The 16,617-nt window shown below is 32.8% G+C and overlaps 4 protein-coding genes across 5 annotated transcripts; 2 read left to right on the forward strand and 2 right to left on the reverse strand.

The window, feature by feature from the left end:
* Positions 1-355: 355 nt before the first annotated feature.
* Positions 356-3,265, forward strand: LOC145061740 (putative protein phosphatase 2C 6). Its single transcript, XM_079009293.1, has 5 exons — positions 356-1,005; positions 1,191-1,559; positions 1,742-1,859; positions 2,077-2,300; positions 2,473-3,265. The coding sequence occupies exons 1-5, from the start codon at positions 703-705 to the stop codon at positions 2,953-2,955; spliced, it is 1,497 nt and encodes a 498-aa protein (XP_078865419.1). The 5' UTR covers positions 356-702; the 3' UTR covers positions 2,956-3,265.
* Positions 3,266-7,456: 4,191 nt separating this feature from the next.
* On the forward strand, positions 7,457-10,430 carry LOC145062749 (glycerol-3-phosphate acyltransferase 9-like). The gene is made up of 13 exons (XM_079010348.1): positions 7,457-7,698; positions 7,794-7,851; positions 8,086-8,204; positions 8,286-8,385; positions 8,482-8,577; positions 8,659-8,755; positions 8,842-8,929; positions 9,062-9,158; positions 9,316-9,401; positions 9,476-9,595; positions 9,692-9,790; positions 10,083-10,133; positions 10,248-10,430. Exons 1-12 carry the CDS (start codon positions 7,520-7,522, stop codon positions 10,129-10,131), a joined length of 1,188 nt encoding a protein of 395 aa, XP_078866474.1. The 5' UTR covers positions 7,457-7,519; the 3' UTR covers positions 10,132-10,133; positions 10,248-10,430.
* Positions 10,431-10,588: 158 nt separating this feature from the next.
* LOC145062748 (RNI-like superfamily protein) lies at positions 10,589-12,905 on the reverse strand. The gene is made up of 4 exons (XM_079010347.1): positions 12,568-12,905; positions 12,254-12,459; positions 12,070-12,163; positions 10,589-11,987 (listed from the first exon to the last, which is right to left on the reverse strand). Exons 1-4 carry the CDS (start codon positions 12,889-12,891, stop codon positions 10,689-10,691), a joined length of 1,923 nt encoding a protein of 640 aa, XP_078866473.1. The 5' UTR covers positions 12,892-12,905; the 3' UTR covers positions 10,589-10,688.
* A 134-nt stretch (positions 12,906-13,039) lies between these two features.
* Positions 13,040-16,400, reverse strand: LOC145062750 (Ribonuclease E inhibitor RraA/Dimethylmenaquinone methyltransferase). Of its 2 annotated transcripts, none has more exons than XM_079010349.1 (3): positions 16,249-16,400; positions 13,975-14,037; positions 13,040-13,650 (listed from the first exon to the last, which is right to left on the reverse strand). In XM_079010349.1, the coding sequence occupies exon 3, from the start codon at positions 13,616-13,618 to the stop codon at positions 13,118-13,120; it is 501 nt and encodes a 166-aa protein (XP_078866475.1). In that variant the 5' UTR covers positions 13,619-13,650; positions 13,975-14,037; positions 16,249-16,400; the 3' UTR covers positions 13,040-13,117. The 2 variants fall into 2 exon arrangements, with proteins under 2 accessions (XP_078866475.1, XP_078866476.1); XM_079010350.1 differs by lacking the exon at positions 16,249-16,400 and adding an exon at positions 14,147-14,310.
* Positions 16,401-16,617: the final 217 nt, after the last annotated feature.

The following is a 16,617-nucleotide window of genomic DNA, read 5'->3' on the forward strand; positions in this document are numbered from 1 at the left end:
TCCTCTCATTTTTCCTCTATTTGCCATGGCAAACACCAGCCCTTTCCAACGGCAGAAATATGCCAAACTGATTTGGAGCCGATAATTTCTATCACCACTTCCACCGGACTTAATCATCCCAATCGTAGTCAAACCAACACCAAATGTAATGTATCCTTCGTGGTCCGCCAATGTGGGCAAAAGGAACAAACACTATCATGTACATAAAAGGAATCTTTCAGATTCTTTTTGCATCATCTTTCTTAGTCTATTAAAATGCTTAACAACTTGATACTTTTTATATTTTGTCAGAAAAACACTATATAGTTTTATACAAACATTTTTTTTTGTTTTAATAAGCTAAAGATTCATTTATGTTTTTTCTTTCAAAAGTATAAAACTGTTATATTTAATTGATTGAAATGAAATCTTGGTAGAACTCGTAGGGCGGACTGATCGGAATGGCTTCTATCCACCCACTTTAAACTTTAAACGAACTTTTATTTGATAATTACACACACGCACACCCTCTTTTCTGGTTGTTCATCTGTATTCAAGGGTGTAAAAGTTGTCTTTTTGGAGGCTTGTTGTAGATCCAAATTTGTTTTCTTTCAGATGTCACCTCACTGTTCTTATTGATTGATGTAATAAGAGAACCCCCACCTAAAAATTACGATTCCAATTTCCAACGAAAAAAGACTTCACCTCTGTAACTTTCCGCAAATGGGTACGTGTTATTCCACCACCGGCAGCCGCCGGAGACATAGAAAAGACGGCGACGGTAACAAAGATGATGAAAATGATAGACGGTGGAAGTCCAAGAGTGGTAGAAAGATCAATCTTAAATCCACTGATTTAAAGTTCAAGTTCGGTGGCGGCGGCGGCAGCAGGAGTGCTGCGGCGGAGGAACGTGCCCTCCACCAGGTTCCCGGTAGGCTATTCGGTAATGGGTCCAGTAGCATCGCCAGTTTATACACGCAACAGGGCAAGAAAGGCACAAATCAAGACGCCATGATCGTTTGGGAGGTTTGCTGCTATCCATTATCACCATCACACACTCCACACACACGATTTTTTATTGAAATCTTTCAAATTGAAACGGGTTAGCAGTTTAGGTTAGAAATTACTTGAATCAGGGACAATTTGTGGCAATTAATGCGACTCAAATTCTATCTAAAACAGTAAAAAATCTATTTTTTTTTGTGAATCAGAACTTCTGTTCGACAAATGAAGCGGTGTTTTGTGGAGTATTTGATGGGCATGGCCCATACGGACATATGGTCGCTAGGAAAGTTAGGGATTCTCTTCCCGTTTTGTTGTCTACTCACTGGACGACTGGTTCTGATAGTGAGAACAGAAATGGTAATGAGGAAGAAGAAGACGAAGAGGAAGAAGAAGAAGAAAAATGGTGTGAAGAATTGGAGTTTGGTAATGGTGAGAAAGAACGAGTTCCTGAAAAGTATCTTCCACTTAAAAAGTCGATTTTGAAAGCTTTTAGGTTAATGGATATGGAGCTCAAGACACATCCATCTATTGATTGTTTCTGTAGTGGAACAACTGCTGTTGCTTTGATCAAACAGGTACTTTTTGTTACATGGGACACTATATGATTTGGACATGTTTTTTTCCGACATATATATTTTATGGAGGACATTTACAAAAAAGTGCAAATTTTGTCCTATTGACACCGGTCTAGTCCAATGCATGTCAAATACAAAGGTTGAAATAGACGATATTTGCAATAAAGGTTTCATTGTTTCAGGCTCAAGATCTTATAATAGGAAATCTTGGCGACTCGAGAGCGGTTTTGGCAACTAAAGATGACAACAATGGTTTAGTTGCTGTCCAATTGACCGTTGATTTAAAACCGAATCTCCCAAGTAACTCTCTATTTCTCTCTCATAATTTATAAAAAAGTTTTAGGCTTTCTTGGAAGTCCATGTCTATTCCACAATCACTCATAATATATAAGTACATTAAGTTCCATGTATTTAACCTTAACTTGATGTACAAAAATAATATAATATATATATATATATATATATATATATATATATATATATATATATATATATATATATATATATATCATTTCAGGAGAAGCAGCTAGGATTCAACAGTTTAAAGGGCGTGTTTTTGCATTACAAGATGAGCCAGAAGTCGCACGCGTTTGGTTACCGAATAGTGATTCACCCGGTCTAGCAATGGCTAGAGCTTTTGGTGACTTCTGTCTAAAAGACTTCGGTTTAATCTCCACCCCGGATATTTATTACCACCATATCACCCAAAAAGACAAATTTGTCCTTCTCGCATCCGACGGGGTATCATTTCTTTCCTTTATCTTTCATTATGTCCTGTATAGGTAAACTGACTGAATGAGTAATGATGTCTGTCTGGATAAAGGGTTGCATAAAACAACAAATTTCATAATATTCATCAATTTTATCTAGACACGTATCAATATTCATTTTTTATTTATTTATTTTGAAACAGGTTTGGGATGTTCTCTCGAATAAAGAAGCTATCGACATTGTGGCTGCTGCCCCAAGTCGGTCAACGGCTGCCCGGGCCCTTGTTGACTGTGCCACAAGGGCTTGGCGGCTCAAATACCCGACATCCAAAAACGACGATTGTGCTGTTGTATGTCTATTTCTTGACCCAAAACCCATGTCAATTGCACCCATAGAAGAACAAAAAGAAGAAAATATTAGTAGTAGTAGTGTTACACAGGATTTGGTGAATGTTAAAGAGTCGAGTGAGATTGAGCCATATGTTGAACCAGTAAACAACAAGCCAATTGAAAATGGTGTTGGGGGATCTAAAAGGAGCTTAGCAGAGTGCATATCGAGTACTGAAGATGAAGAATGGTCAGCACTTGAAGGTGTGACACGTGTCAATAGTTTGGTGAGTATTCCACGGTTCTTGTCTGGTGATAAAAGATCAAGCAATTCGAGAAAGTCTGTTATCAAGATTTGATTTTGAATTGAAACCCGAATCTTTTTTAATGTGATATATTTATTTTGAGGTTTAATTATCAAGAACAGTAGGGACAGGTGTAGATTTTTATGGTGATACGAGCTGTAGGGGTGAGAATTGATCAGAGTAGTGTTGGTTGGTGTAATTCTTTGTTTTGATTTTGGGTTTGAATTTTTCTGATTCTGTGCGAAGTTGTAACAGATTTGGATCAATCGTTGTATTGTTAAAGATACAGATTTATTCTGTGTATAGAAATATGATGAGTATATGTGGTGAATCGTATTTAATAGGAGGAGATTTTTGTTGTTTATGTGATATTTTATTGAATAAGATTAGATGTTGGTTTAGATTTAAGGTCACTATGTTATTCGATGCGACAATAATGACTCATTTTAGCTAAGGATATTGGACTCTTGGTTATATTTTAATGAAAATTAAATAAAAATCAATATAGCTTCTCTATTTGCTTTGGATAAGTGATTATTGAAAAAGTTTTTCGTTAAACCCACTAAAGATTTGGAAATTTTCTAAACCATGTGACGCTTCAAAAGATCAAGTCGTTAACTTTTAAAAATGTTTAAATTGTCAAGATATATGATTATGTAACAAAATAATCGAAGACACCATATGATTTAGGACAAATGCTCCTTTTGTACAATTTATAAAGATTATTGCTAATACGTAAGGGTGTGTATACGGCGGTTTGGTTCGGTTATTCGTTAAAACCGAATCATAACCGTTACAGTTGGTTAATGTATTCCAATAACCATTAGGTAACAGTTAATATTGGTTTTGGTTAATGATTTTAGCCGGTTAATGATTATGGTTAATGGTTAATATCGGTTAACCATAATGGTCCAAGATGACATAAAAATAAAAATATTTTTCTATAAAAAATGGAAAACATAAAGTCCAGTGTTATAAAAAGTGAATGATTGTGTATATATAATTGTATTGATAGAAGATTACTTATCGTATTTAATTCCAAATAATTCATTCTTTAAATTTTCAATTCATAATATAAGTACACAACATATATTAAATATTATATTATATTAAAACATTTATTATTATTATTGGTTCGGTTCGGTTTATAGTGGTTCGGTTTTAAATGAAAACCATAAGTCTATAACCGAAACATATATATCCGGTTAATCAAAATAAATGTACAATCTAGAAAGATTATCGGTAATACATGTAAAAAAAAGTGATATTTTTTTATACAAAAACCAAATATTGTTAAACTCTTAAGTCCATTATCATTAATAATAATAATAATAATGATGATGATGATGATGATGATGATGATGATGATGATGATGATGCATGAAAAATTGATCTGCCTTTTGAGTTTGACGAACTTATGCACGTAAGCACACACCATGTCCCATGGGCCATGGCATATTGCCATATGAACCCAATTTAAAAATTTTAAGTTTTAACTTTTTAATATATATTTCCCGCATATCATTTATGTTTTAAACGAAACTTGAACCCACGACTCTTAAATGAAAGAGTCATTCCTTACCGTTAGACCAAAATATTATAAAAATTATAAAAAAAACCCTTATGTCGTATAAAATGACAATTTTGCTGTTATTTTCACATGTTAGCATATTTTGGGCATACGTATTTAAGTTTCGAAACTTTTAATAACATTTTGGCACAAAATCAAAAATTAGTAGGAGTGAGCAAAATAATTGAAAATCAAACCAAAACCGAAATAACCGAATCATTATAACCTATTATATATGGTTCGGTTTTGGTTATCATGGAAAATCAAACCAAACCATTAGCTTAAGTTATTCCTTTAAGTTTCATTCTTGTGAACGTACTCCTTAGGCGGGATACTTAACACGTTAGCTAAAACAGTGTACGGGTCAATACGCACGTCGCCTAGTATCCATCGTTTACAACTATGACTACTGGGGTATCTAATCTCATTCAATCTCCTAGTTTCTGTAGTGAACTAATTCGTTAACATACCACCGAGCCATTTTTTTATTAACATAATGGCACCGAGCCCTTATTGCAGCTCATGCTACTGAATCAACTTCTTTATTTTTAGTGCCAACAATTAAGAATTGTTTTCCTCTACTTGCTGCATCAAAAACCAAATCACAAGCTTCTGATAAAAAACGGAATATAAAAATTAGAATTATATACCTGATTTGAATTTTGAAAAAGATATGTTAAAATGAAACAGAGTTGTAAATGAGTGAGAGAACATCAAATTTTTACATAGCACATAGTATATGAAACCAGTTGATGGAAGCAATCTAAATAGTAAACAGTTAGTAGTTACTATAAGGATTAGATGTTGAATTTAGTGTAAGAAGCATTACTTTTCTAGGCGCCCCTAATTTTTTATGAAATAAAATGCATATTCTCACTAAGCCACGTAAATTACAATTACAATATTTTGACTAACCTGTTAGTTTTAACAGCCATTTTCTTTGAAACGTCATTATCTATATCTATTTATTTATCTTTTATAAATGAGGTCATCTAAACTCATGTGGTTAGAGATGATTTGTTTTCTCAAACCATATTGATTTGAAACCTAGATGACCTTTTATATATCTTAATTAATAGCATTTACAAAATCTATAAATTCTCAACAACCGTTTGCATTATTTTATTATATATGTATCTATATTAGTACTATTTTCTCATAAAATCTTCCATGTAGTTGAAGGTATTGTGATTCAAAAAACTTCCATGTAGTTCATGCACTTACGATTCAAATATGAAGAGTTGAAATGCGTTATGTCATATAAATGGTAATTATAATATGACTTTTTAATTGTGATTCAAAAAGCTTCATGTAGTTCTAGCATTTATGTTTCAAATATTAGTAGTATTTTCATTCGAAAATCTTTCATGTAGTTGAAGCGTTTACAATTCATACATAAAGAGTTGAGGAAATAGGTTATGTCGTATCCATGTTAATTGTAATATGATTTTTCTTCTTTGATAATAATGCTTGAAATTTGATAAAAGCATAACAAATCTTTTGCAATTTTAAGTCACTCTTTTTATGACTTAATGGAAGTATTTGAGACTTAATAGAAACAAGAACACTAGCCCAAACTCATAAACTCCTTCCTTTTTCTCTTTTTTTTTTTCTACCAACATCATTCTCACTCTAGGTGTCTCTTTGGGGTTTTTCTTCACCAAAGTAAGACACAAAGCTCTAGAATTGGAGGTATACTCATGAAGAATGAAATATGTTATGTCCCTCCCGAATATATTAGTTTAACATGTAGATTTTGCTCTCGGGTTTCAAGGTTTGTGTGGTGTTTTCTCTTATGATTTTTATCTAACACTTGATACTAATGTTTAGGAATGATAATCTAATGTCTATTTCTATCTCTCTATTATAAATGAGGTCATTCAAATGATTATGATTCAAGATAGGTCATCTATCTTAAACTATATTCATTTTGAAACTCCTTAACTCTTCAACTTATGCTACTTGAATATGATTCTTTTATGTGATTTCTGTGTATTACTTAATATTCAATGTGATTTTCCAAACAGAAATGTTTTGCTTGGAACATTTTTATGATTTTTCTTTGTCAAAAAAAAAACATTTTGGTTGCAGGAAAGTGAAGAAATTGTTGGATTAAGGTATCTAAGATCATAACTAAATTAATATACGCTTGAACTGAAAGCAAAATTCTTTTTTTAAATATTCTTTAATTGCGACAAAATAAAATGACAATGATAAATAAATCAATTTTGCTGAGTATCACTGATAGTTTTAGGTAAAAGAATAAAAATATTGATTATATTTTATGAACTTTATAAATAATATTATATTTTTAGAGTATATAATAATGAACTTATATAAAAGACACTTATTTGAATTAATAAATATATTAAATATCAAAAGGAATAAATCAAATGTGAACAATTATAAAGTTGAAAGATAAATAAAGTATTTTTCCCTTTAATTTTAGGATAAAAAATGTCGCAAAAGAGAATTTGTAAGGACCATTATTGCAACTTCAAATTCAAAGTCCTCTCTCGTCTCATCCTAAACACATATATCGAGTTACCATGCCGAATTGAGCAAACCGAATTGGTGGGGCGGTGTTCCCCAAGTTTACGTTGGAAATTGCCGAGTTTCACTGAGACCACTCTACCCAGTCTAAAGTGTTTCTCACCAGTGATCACCATAGTGGTTGTGTTAGTAAAAGAAGAGAACGGTATGCTGATTGTTATTTCTAGTTAGGTATGTCAAGGGTTATCAAATGATAATATTGAATAATGAATAGTTCATTTTGAATAATGAATAGTTTAAGAATAAAATAGAAAATATGTGTTTGCAGTTCAAAAAACGAAAAAAAAAAGCTAGGTATTTTTTTATTTTTATTTGAAATTAAGTTAGAATTTATGTTTGATGTAAGGCAGGTTTGATTTGATGATTGTAATTTAAACCAAAACTGGACCAATAGGATATTATTTTGTATGGTTTGATTCCAGTTTTTGGATGCTTGGTCAAATGGGTTCATCGGTTTGACTCAAAACCCAGCCCAAATCTTGTTAGATCGCAGCCATGGTCAACAGTCAAGATTTCAAGAATTCAATCCCCCTTTCTTCTATCTCCACTCCAGAACGTGGCACCAAGATGAGCAAGCTAACCTCATCAAGCTCCGAGCTAGACCTAGATCGCCCCAACATCGAAGACTACCTCCCCTCCGATTCCATTCCACAACCTCACGCCAAGCTTCGTTTGTAACCATTCAATCATCCATCAATCTATTTTATCAATCTATATGTGTATATTGTTATTTGGAAAGCTCGATCGATTGATTGCATATTTTGTGTAGGCGCGATTTGCTGGACATCTCCCCGACGTTAACGGAGGCGGCTGGTGCCATTGTCGATGTAAATGTTCTTTTCCTCTTATCCCCCTTTCTAATTTTGCCTTGATTTTTGATGTTTCTTCTTCTATTCGTGCGAATTGACTCTTCGATCTACTAGATGTTTTATCATCTGAAAAACACTGTTACAGTTGTGTCTAGTGTGCTTTCTGCACTGCGAATTCGTTTTTTTTTCTTCCCTAATGATGACGATTCATGATTTTAGCTGTGTCTAACCAAATTCCATCTGCATGAGCAGGATTCTTTCACACGATGCTTCAAATCAAATCCTCCAGAGCCTTGGAACTGGAATATATATTTATTCCCTTTGTGGTGTTTGGGAGTTGTAGTTAGATATGGGATTCTTTTCCCTGGAAGGTAACTGTTTGTTGTATGTAACTCTGCATAATGAGAAATTGAACATTTGGTTTCTTTGCTTATTGTTTGTTCATATCTCAGGGTTCTTGTTCTGACATTAGGATGGATAATCTTCCTATCATGTTATATTCCTGTGCATTTGCTATTAAAAGGGCATGATAAGTTAAGAAAAAGGCTAGAGGTATACACTATAAATGCATTTTAGACCTTTACTAACTTTATAAAATTTCATATCACAGAAGAAATCTAACTAGTATTTTGACTATTTTGGGCTCAGAGGGCTCTGGTGGAGTTAATTTGCAGCTTCTTTGTTGCATCATGGACAGGGGTAGTGAAGTATCATGGCCCTAGACCATGTGCAAGGCCTAAACAGGTAAGTTATTAAATAATTTGCATTAACTGAAGTTTTTTTTAATCATAATTGTTTTCTCTGATGAATTAATTTAATTTTCAGGTGTTTGTAGCTAATCATACATCAATGATTGATTTCATTGTTTTAGAACAAATGACTGCTTTTGCTGTTATCATGCAAAAACACCCCGGATGGGTTGGTATGTAGTATATGTACACATACATAATTTTCATTTATAGTGTTTTAAAGAAAATGATTTATTTAATGTTTTTTTTATATATATAGGACTTCTACAAAGCACTATTTTGGATAGTTTGGGGTGTATATGGTTTAATCGTTCCGAAGCAAAGGATCGTGAAATTGTAGCAAGAAAGTATGTAAAATTGTAAATTTTATATATATATATATATATATATATATATATATATATATATATATATATATATATATTCTTTTTTTAAAAAGAAAGAAAGAAAAATGTTGTGACATGAGACTGTGGTTTTAGGTTAAGGGAGCATGTTGAAGGAGCTGACAACAATCCTCTTCTTATCTTCCCTGAAGGAACTTGTGTAAATAATCAGTTCACTGTTATGTTCAAAAAGGTACATTTATTGATCTATATTGCATCTTCAAGAAACAATTCCTTCTGTTCCATTAATTTTTTTTTTCTGTTTTAGCCATATATATATATATATATATATATATATATATATATATATATATATATATTGATTTATTGGTAATTTGTATATTATATAGGGTGCATTTGAACTTGGGTCCACTGTTTGCCCAATTGCAATCAAGTACAACAAAATCTTCGTTGATGCTTTCTGGAATAGCAAAAAGCAAGTATTTTTTTTTATATATTTTTTTGGATTGAATTGTGTTATAATTTTATCCGTGTTTGTTTGTTTTGCAGACAATCTTTCACAACTCATTTACTACAGTTGATGACATCATGGGCTGTGGTTTGTGATGTTTGGTACCTTGAGCCTCAAAATATGAAGCCTGGAGAAACACCTATTGAGTTTGCAGAGAGGTGAATTGAACACTTAAAATACATGGATGATGATGAAATTATTACCATAAATGCCCCTGGTTTCTGAAGTTATTACAATTGTGTGCCATTTTGTAGGGTGAGGGACATCATATCTGTTCGGGCAGGTCTTAAGAAGGTCCCTTGGGATGGATACTTGAAATACTCTCGCCCCAGCCCAAAACATAGGGAACGCAAGTAAGTTCAGATTCTATCATTCTTTTACAAAAAAATCCCCTTAACATTTTTGTTACGGATTTGGCCCCTATGATTTACTCAAACTCACAACTTTGGTCCAATTTAAGACTTGCATTTCGTTGCCAGAGGGACTAAAACAAAATGCAAACTTAAGGACAATTTTTAGGAAGATTTAAAAGATTGGACCGAACTTGTAAATTTTGAATAAAGCACAAGGACCAAAGTTGCAATTTACTAATAAATGGCAATATTATAAGTGAAATTTCAACTCTTTTAATATATGTATGTGCAGACAGCAAAGTTTTGCAGAGTCGGTGCTGCATCGGTTGGAAGAGAAATGAGGGTTAGAAAATGGAAACTTTGTCTATTTAGGCATCCTATTTTCCTTACAACAATATTATAAGCAAAATTTTAGCTTTTGACTTTTATTTGAATTTTATGGTTTTTTCTTTTTCAGATTGTAGATTTTCAAGCATTGCTGGGAAGATAGATAATTATTAAATCATGAGCAAATAAGATTATGCCTTTTTGTTGAATGTGTCTTTGTGTGTGTGTGTGTGTGTGTTCGTTCACTTAAATTTATGAACAGGCGATACTTTATACTGACCTTAATTTGTTTAGCAAGAGAGCTGTTTTGTAATGGTTTAAGTGTTTTGTAGAATTTTATTTGTTTCGTATCTAGGTCAAAAGATTCGTGATGTAAATAATGATAAATAAATAAATAAAAACTGTTTTTTACCCCATAACCCATAATAGTCTCTAGGAAGAAATATTATTACTAAGCAATAAATAATAATATTAAGTAATAAAAAGAATAAATCAACAAATACGTACAACTACAATGTTAATGATAACATTTACAAAAGGGTATCTCTTTTAACATATTACAAATTCAGCGTTAAAACTTATGAAATTGCCATCCATCATGACACCCAACCTCACAACCATCAGCACAAATAGTCAACCATGGTCTCTCCCTATGAATTTCATCAAACCCATCATCTCCTACACATATGACACGTGTCTTCCCAATTCCAATCCACTGTAAACCACGAAACAAAGGCTTCTTCAACAACTCAAAACACCCAACAGTTAACCCACTACAATTATAAACATCAACCCTCCTAATTCCCCCTTTCAACCCTAAAACCTTCATGGACACATTTGTCACATAAAAACAATTCCTTATACACAATTCCACCAGCCCGATACAAGAATCAACAACAATGCCAACACTGTAATCAGTGATTCCAGGCATATGACCAAGATCAAGAGACGTTAAATTGTTCCCAATTTTTCCGTTTGATAATAGATGACCGATTCCTTTATCGGTTACCCTTTTGCAACCTCTTAAAGACAGGAATGTAATCGGGGCATGAATTTTACCTAAAATTACCATCCCGGAATCGGTAACATCCGCCCCGGATAAGTTTAAAGAAGTTAAAAGTCTAAGTTTTGAAACGTTTCCAAGGCAGGAATCTGCTACACTTTTACACCCAAACAAATCAAGAATCTTTAATCCACTACAACTAGCGATTTCATGTACTCCTTCACTTGTTATCGAATTACAAGACACCAATTTCACCTCTTCAAGAACCCTAGGAACTTTACTGACATCTTGGAATGTCAAATCCGTCAAAAGATGCGTGTTTTGGATCTCGAATTTTTTCAGATTGGAACAGGAATTGAGAATTGAAGTGAATCCGGCATCGCTAACTTTTGAAAACCCGGAAAGACGAACGGATTCCAGTTGTTTACAACCCTCGGAAAGCAAAAAGAAGCCCATATCGGTTGTTCTTTTGAATGAGGTGGAACTATGGTGGCGAATTCGGATAAGAGAGAGGTGAGTTAGGTTTTTACAATGGATTAGTGACTGAATTCCTAGGTCAGATAGGTCGTCTGATGTGTCAGATGATGGTTGGTCTTTGAGAGCGAGGTCAGTTAGAAGAGGGAGAGAGTGTGTGATGGTGTGGAGAAGGAGATCTGTGATGGTGTCTAATACTAGTGAGATTTGTGTTAATGTTTGGCTAAAAGTTGTATGAGGAATGGGGATTGTTCTGAAGAACACAAGAGTGTCTAATGAAATAGATGGTTGAAGATTAAGGATCTTAATGGTTTTTGGGAGCAAGTGATAGATACCGAGTAGCATGAAGCTGTAATCGTTGATTTCACCTCCCCGGATCTTGATTTTCAGAGACTGTAAATGGAAGGTAAATAATTGACAAATCATGTGACTGAAAGCATATTAGTAGAGAATAGAGATAGGTAATCATATTTACCTCCAGGGATCGACAATTTTCAAGTGAGCCTCTGAAATTCAAATCGAATACAGAAGATTTGTCAATGAAGCCAGAAAACTCCAGCGTAAGCACTCTGAATTCAATCAGCAAGAGTTGACTACGTCAATCAAAATTCAGTAACCATTAAAGCAACTACTAGAATGAAAGTAGTACCAGCTTGTACCTTAAATTTGGGCAAGTTCTTCCGATGCTAGAAAGAAATCTGCAGGAGAGTGAAGAACATTTCAACAAAATCAATTCCTCAACATCTGGTCCAAGGAGGTTTCTGATTGAAGAATCATTGAGGCGAAGACAATCTAAGGTGATCTTCTGGATATTGCCTAAGTTTCTTCTAATTCCATCAAATGTCTGTGGATCTAGAGAAAACGCCTGCCACAAAATCCCCATCCAATTGCAAATATTTAGGACTTAGGGTTTTAAGATGTCGAAGAACAAAATTAAGCAATGAGCGATATGGTAAATGTAGAAAAAACTCACGGAGAGATCTACGGACGAGAAGGAGGAGAGAACGTTGTTGACGGACGATTGAAGGGTTCGTGAAACGCATGCTAACGAGCTGAGCGAAGACAGTGTCTCCGGTTCCAACTTTAAGAAGATTTCATTGAGTAAGTTCTCCGGTATCCTCTCCAGTAAGCTGTCGCCGCCTACGGTTGCGGAGGCGGAGCCGGCGACGGCGGTGCTGGTGCTTCTCTTATGAGCCATCACTGAATGACCGTTTTTTCCCTCCTCTCGCTCTCTTTCTCCCCGATGGGTTTTGCTAAATATTTCCGCTTCCGTCCTTGTATTTTTAAAAATATCCATTTCTTACCCCTTTTATAGGTTTGTTATTAATTCAACCATTACATTAAATTTCATATAGTGATTAGACCATAGACCATTATACTTTGTTTGACTCACCAATTTAGTGATTAACGATGGGATAAGTTTGACATTATGTATAATGAAAAAATACAAAAAAACACAAACATGTTTTCGTAACTTTATTGATTATTCAGCTGATAATACATGTTTTACAGCTCCAACAAAATTATAAAGACAACTCAGTCTTCGAAACAAGAATCCCATCACTATCAGCATACAACCATTCTCCATCATGAATCAAAGTCCCACCGATATGAACTGGCACACCCTTTTCACCATTACCTCTTTTATACGACTTTTGAGGATGCGAAGCCAAAGCCCGAACCCCAATATCACACCCATTGATCTCATCAACATCGCGAATGCACCCATTAACCACAATCCCAACCCACCCATTGTTTTGGGCCAATTGGCCCAAATTTCCACCCACAAGTGCACATCTCATGCTACCACCACCATCAATCACAAGAACTCTCCCCTCTCCTTTGGACTCCAGATGCTCTCGAACCAACACGTTATCTTCAAACACTTTGAGTGTGACTACGGGCCCTGAAAAGGCCCGACATTGCCCGTAGATTTTGAATATGGGCTGTAGGGCCCGAAGATCACCACTTGCTAGGTGGGATGCATGAGCATCGCACACTTCAGCTGTGACAAATGATGACATGGTGTTTTTCTGATAAAATGTGTGGATTTGATCTGTATTTTAATTAAGAGGAAAAAAAAGTTAAATGGATACGATGTGATGTATATTAAAATATAATTTTATTTAAAAAAATTATATTTTATTTAAAAATCGATTGCAAGTAATCAAAATTTTATCATATATGCTACTATATGAATTAGGAAACCAACGTATTTACTCAAATCACGTATGTAATTGCTTTATAAAGTAATTTAATCATAATGTTGATTTGACAGAAATCGAAGTTTAAACAGGAAATTTGACATGAACATGAACAGTAGTAGGATGCTGATGATGGAAATTGAAAAGGGGATTTGATTTGATTTGATTTGATTTACCTTTAGATCAAGTCAAGGGAAGCTGTAGAGAATCAATTGGGGTGAAGTGAAATAGATTCAATCCTGAAAAGAAAGAGAGAGAGATTTATGAATTGATTAGAGCATTATTCGATGATCAAAAGTCAAAAACAGAAAAGAAAAGGAAAAAACGAGATGATTTGTAATCAATCACCTTTTTTTTGGTGAATTGTAAAGGATGAAGAATAAGATGATGAGGGTGAGTGGACTGATGAGGAAGGCGTTGATAAAATGGCATAAAACTTTATCTTTCTTGGAATGTGTGCATTGTGAATTGTTATCATCTTTCAATATATACAACTCATTTTCTTTTCACTTTCTTAGTCACAAATTTGTCATTTTCAAATAAAATATTATCTTACATTATTCTAAACGAGTCAATTGTCCTCTAAAAATCTCCTATAGTCTTATCTGTTTAGACAATTAGTGAAACTGTAGAAATCTATAATCTTCTAACAACATCAATAGAAGTTTTTAAGGAATAATCACCGATATGTTAGTCTTAATTACCCATTTTATTATTGATATAAGTGAGATTCATCTATTTTGTTATAATTTTAGTAATATTTTTTTAAATCAACTGCCTCATAATTTAGGGGACTAAGCCAACTAGTATTGGTCCCCAATTGCCTAAATGGTTGAATAAAGTTAGAATGATACAATAAATTGTTGAGAGCATGCAGCTAAATTTTCCAAAAAATCGGCCTATAGAGAATTAAAGTTGAAACAAAGGTTAGTGTTTATTTATATACGAACTGAATTTGTTACAAATTTACTATTAAATTTGTTAGAACATTGTATGAATTTTGTACATGCATAAAGTGATGGAAGATTTATACATGATTCATAGATTTATAAAAACTTTAATTCATTGTATAAACTGTAAAAAAAATATAAGAATTTGTTTGGTTTGGATGCAATGGCAAGACAAATTAATGGAATAAACCGAATAATACGAAGAAGAAAGTAATAGAATGGTTTTATTTATAAGAATATAAAAGGTCAATCGTACATTTTATTTGATGCTCATATTGGATTAAATTATATAGCTATACGACAAATATGTTATTTGACATTAATAAATTACTATTCAAATATATAATGTTAGTTAGTACATATATTTAACAATATCCTTAACAAAATATCTAACTAAAGGATATTTTCATTGCATTCTAATCTGAGAAATTAAATATCCTCCTACTTTTTGTTCCTAAATATCTTCCTACCCAATGAAATGATGACACATGTAACATTTAATGTTCATTTAATGAGATTTAATGATATTTTAGGATACTAATATGACACATGTCATCAATTAAATGGGTAGGAAAATTTATAGGATTAAAAGATAGGAGGATATTTAATTTCTCATTGTAGGTTAGCCCATAACCCCAACTTATTTTTTTAGTTTTTTTAAGTTGTAATATTAGCAAGTCAAAAATTAGTTTTTTAAATTGTAGAAAATTAGTTTTTCAAGTTGAATATTAGCGAAGTCAAAAAATAACTTATAAATTATTAAAACTTAAAAACTTAATTAGACTAGATTTTAAAAGTGTTTCAAAATTTAAATATATTCTTAATTAATTATAAAAAAACATATTTTTTTTAAATGCCATCATATCATTTTATATTTTCAACCTGTATAACCAAATTGTCATTTTTTATCGGCTAAAAATAACTTATAAACTAACTTTTAAAAAAACTAATTAGACTAGATTTTCTAATTTTTTGGCTAATGAACCAAACACAACGTAAACTTATGTTATTCAAGAATCATAAAACGAAAAAACTAGTATATCATCGTTTACATAATGTAAAGAATTCGATTTTGTGCTTGAATTTGGTTTGGTTCGAAAATCTTTGATTCAAAAACCTAATAAAAAATGTGGTTCCAAATCCAAATTCAAAGCTTACGTATTTTATAGTTCCAAATTGAAAATCAACACCCCTGTATGAACGAATCTTCACATTTTTCTCAATTTCATATCGATATACCAAACTATATTACCACGAACTTCATGAATCAGGGTTTGATAATCAAATTTTCCATGGGTTTTGTGCATACGACTTACATTCACATGATATCAATCGAATCAAACTCGGTTATTAACTTTCTTTTGAATCATCGAAGATTTATTCACCTATTCATCATCCTCCCGTTATAGATTTATAATCCAAATTAAACAATGGAACTATTTCAATCGATGCTAAATCTTCAGAAACATAAGAAGAAGACGGATAACGAGGTGTATTTACCTTGTTGGAGAGCTTAATTTTCTGTGTATTTTCCTTCTTTCGGTCGTGAGTCGTGAGCTGGAGAACACCCGCACAGAGCTTCTATTTTGTGACCACTCAAAGAGGAAAGGATCGTAGTCAATAATTAGGTGTCTGTAGCAATGCCACATATCCCATTGACTATTGACTTCGTGTAATATTTTACTTAATATATTCTTTTAGTAAATGGTTTTTTTAGATTAAAAATATACCTTGTTTTATTTCATAATCAATTTAAAAATTGAGAAATATACACTATTAAGAGATATTGGTTTCATGATCGAAAAAAAAAAACGTCTACTCATATAATAACTCTCAGAAAATATAACATATAATTACGATATCGGAAAT

The sequence above is a fragment of the Lactuca serriola genome, chromosome 7, assembly GCF_051521515.1.
Source record: "Lactuca serriola cultivar US96UC23 chromosome 7, Lser_US96UC23_V15, whole genome shotgun sequence".
Classification (NCBI taxonomy): Eukaryota; Viridiplantae; Streptophyta; class Magnoliopsida; order Asterales; family Asteraceae; genus Lactuca; species Lactuca serriola.

What these genes read in the sequence shown, in the direction of transcription:
- LOC145062749 (XM_079010348.1), top strand. Translation starts at nt 7,520, where the DNA reads ATGGTCAACAGTCAAGATTTCAAGAATTCAATCCCCCTTTCTTCTATC. An exon ending in CGGCTGGTGCCATTGTCGAT is followed by an intron (nt 7,852 to 8,085) that starts GTAAATGTTCTT and finishes CTGCATGAGCAG; the next exon opens with GATTCTTTCACACGATGCTT. An exon ending in CATGTGCAAGGCCTAAACAG is followed by an intron (nt 8,578 to 8,658) that starts GTAAGTTATTAA and finishes TTTAATTTTCAG; the next exon opens with GTGTTTGTAGCTAATCATAC.
- LOC145062748 (XM_079010347.1), bottom strand. Translation starts at nt 12,891, where the DNA reads ATGGATATTTTTAAAAATACAAGGACGGAAGCGGAAATATTTAGCAAA. An exon ending in TCTCGTCCGTAGATCTCTCC is followed by an intron (nt 12,460 to 12,567) that starts GTGAGTTTTTTC and finishes ATTTTGTGGCAG; the next exon opens with GCGTTTTCTCTAGATCCACA. An exon ending in AAAATTGTCGATCCCTGGAG is followed by an intron (nt 11,988 to 12,069) that starts GTAAATATGATT and finishes TTCCATTTACAG; the next exon opens with TCTCTGAAAATCAAGATCCG.
- LOC145061740 (XM_079009293.1), top strand. Translation starts at nt 703, where the DNA reads ATGGGTACGTGTTATTCCACCACCGGCAGCCGCCGGAGACATAGAAAA. An exon ending in TTTAAAACCGAATCTCCCAA is followed by an intron (nt 1,860 to 2,076) that starts GTAACTCTCTAT and finishes ATATCATTTCAG; the next exon opens with GAGAAGCAGCTAGGATTCAA. An exon ending in TCCTTCTCGCATCCGACGGG is followed by an intron (nt 2,301 to 2,472) that starts GTATCATTTCTT and finishes ATTTTGAAACAG; the next exon opens with GTTTGGGATGTTCTCTCGAA.
- LOC145062750 (XM_079010349.1), bottom strand. Translation starts at nt 13,618, where the DNA reads ATGTCATCATTTGTCACAGCTGAAGTGTGCGATGCTCATGCATCCCAC.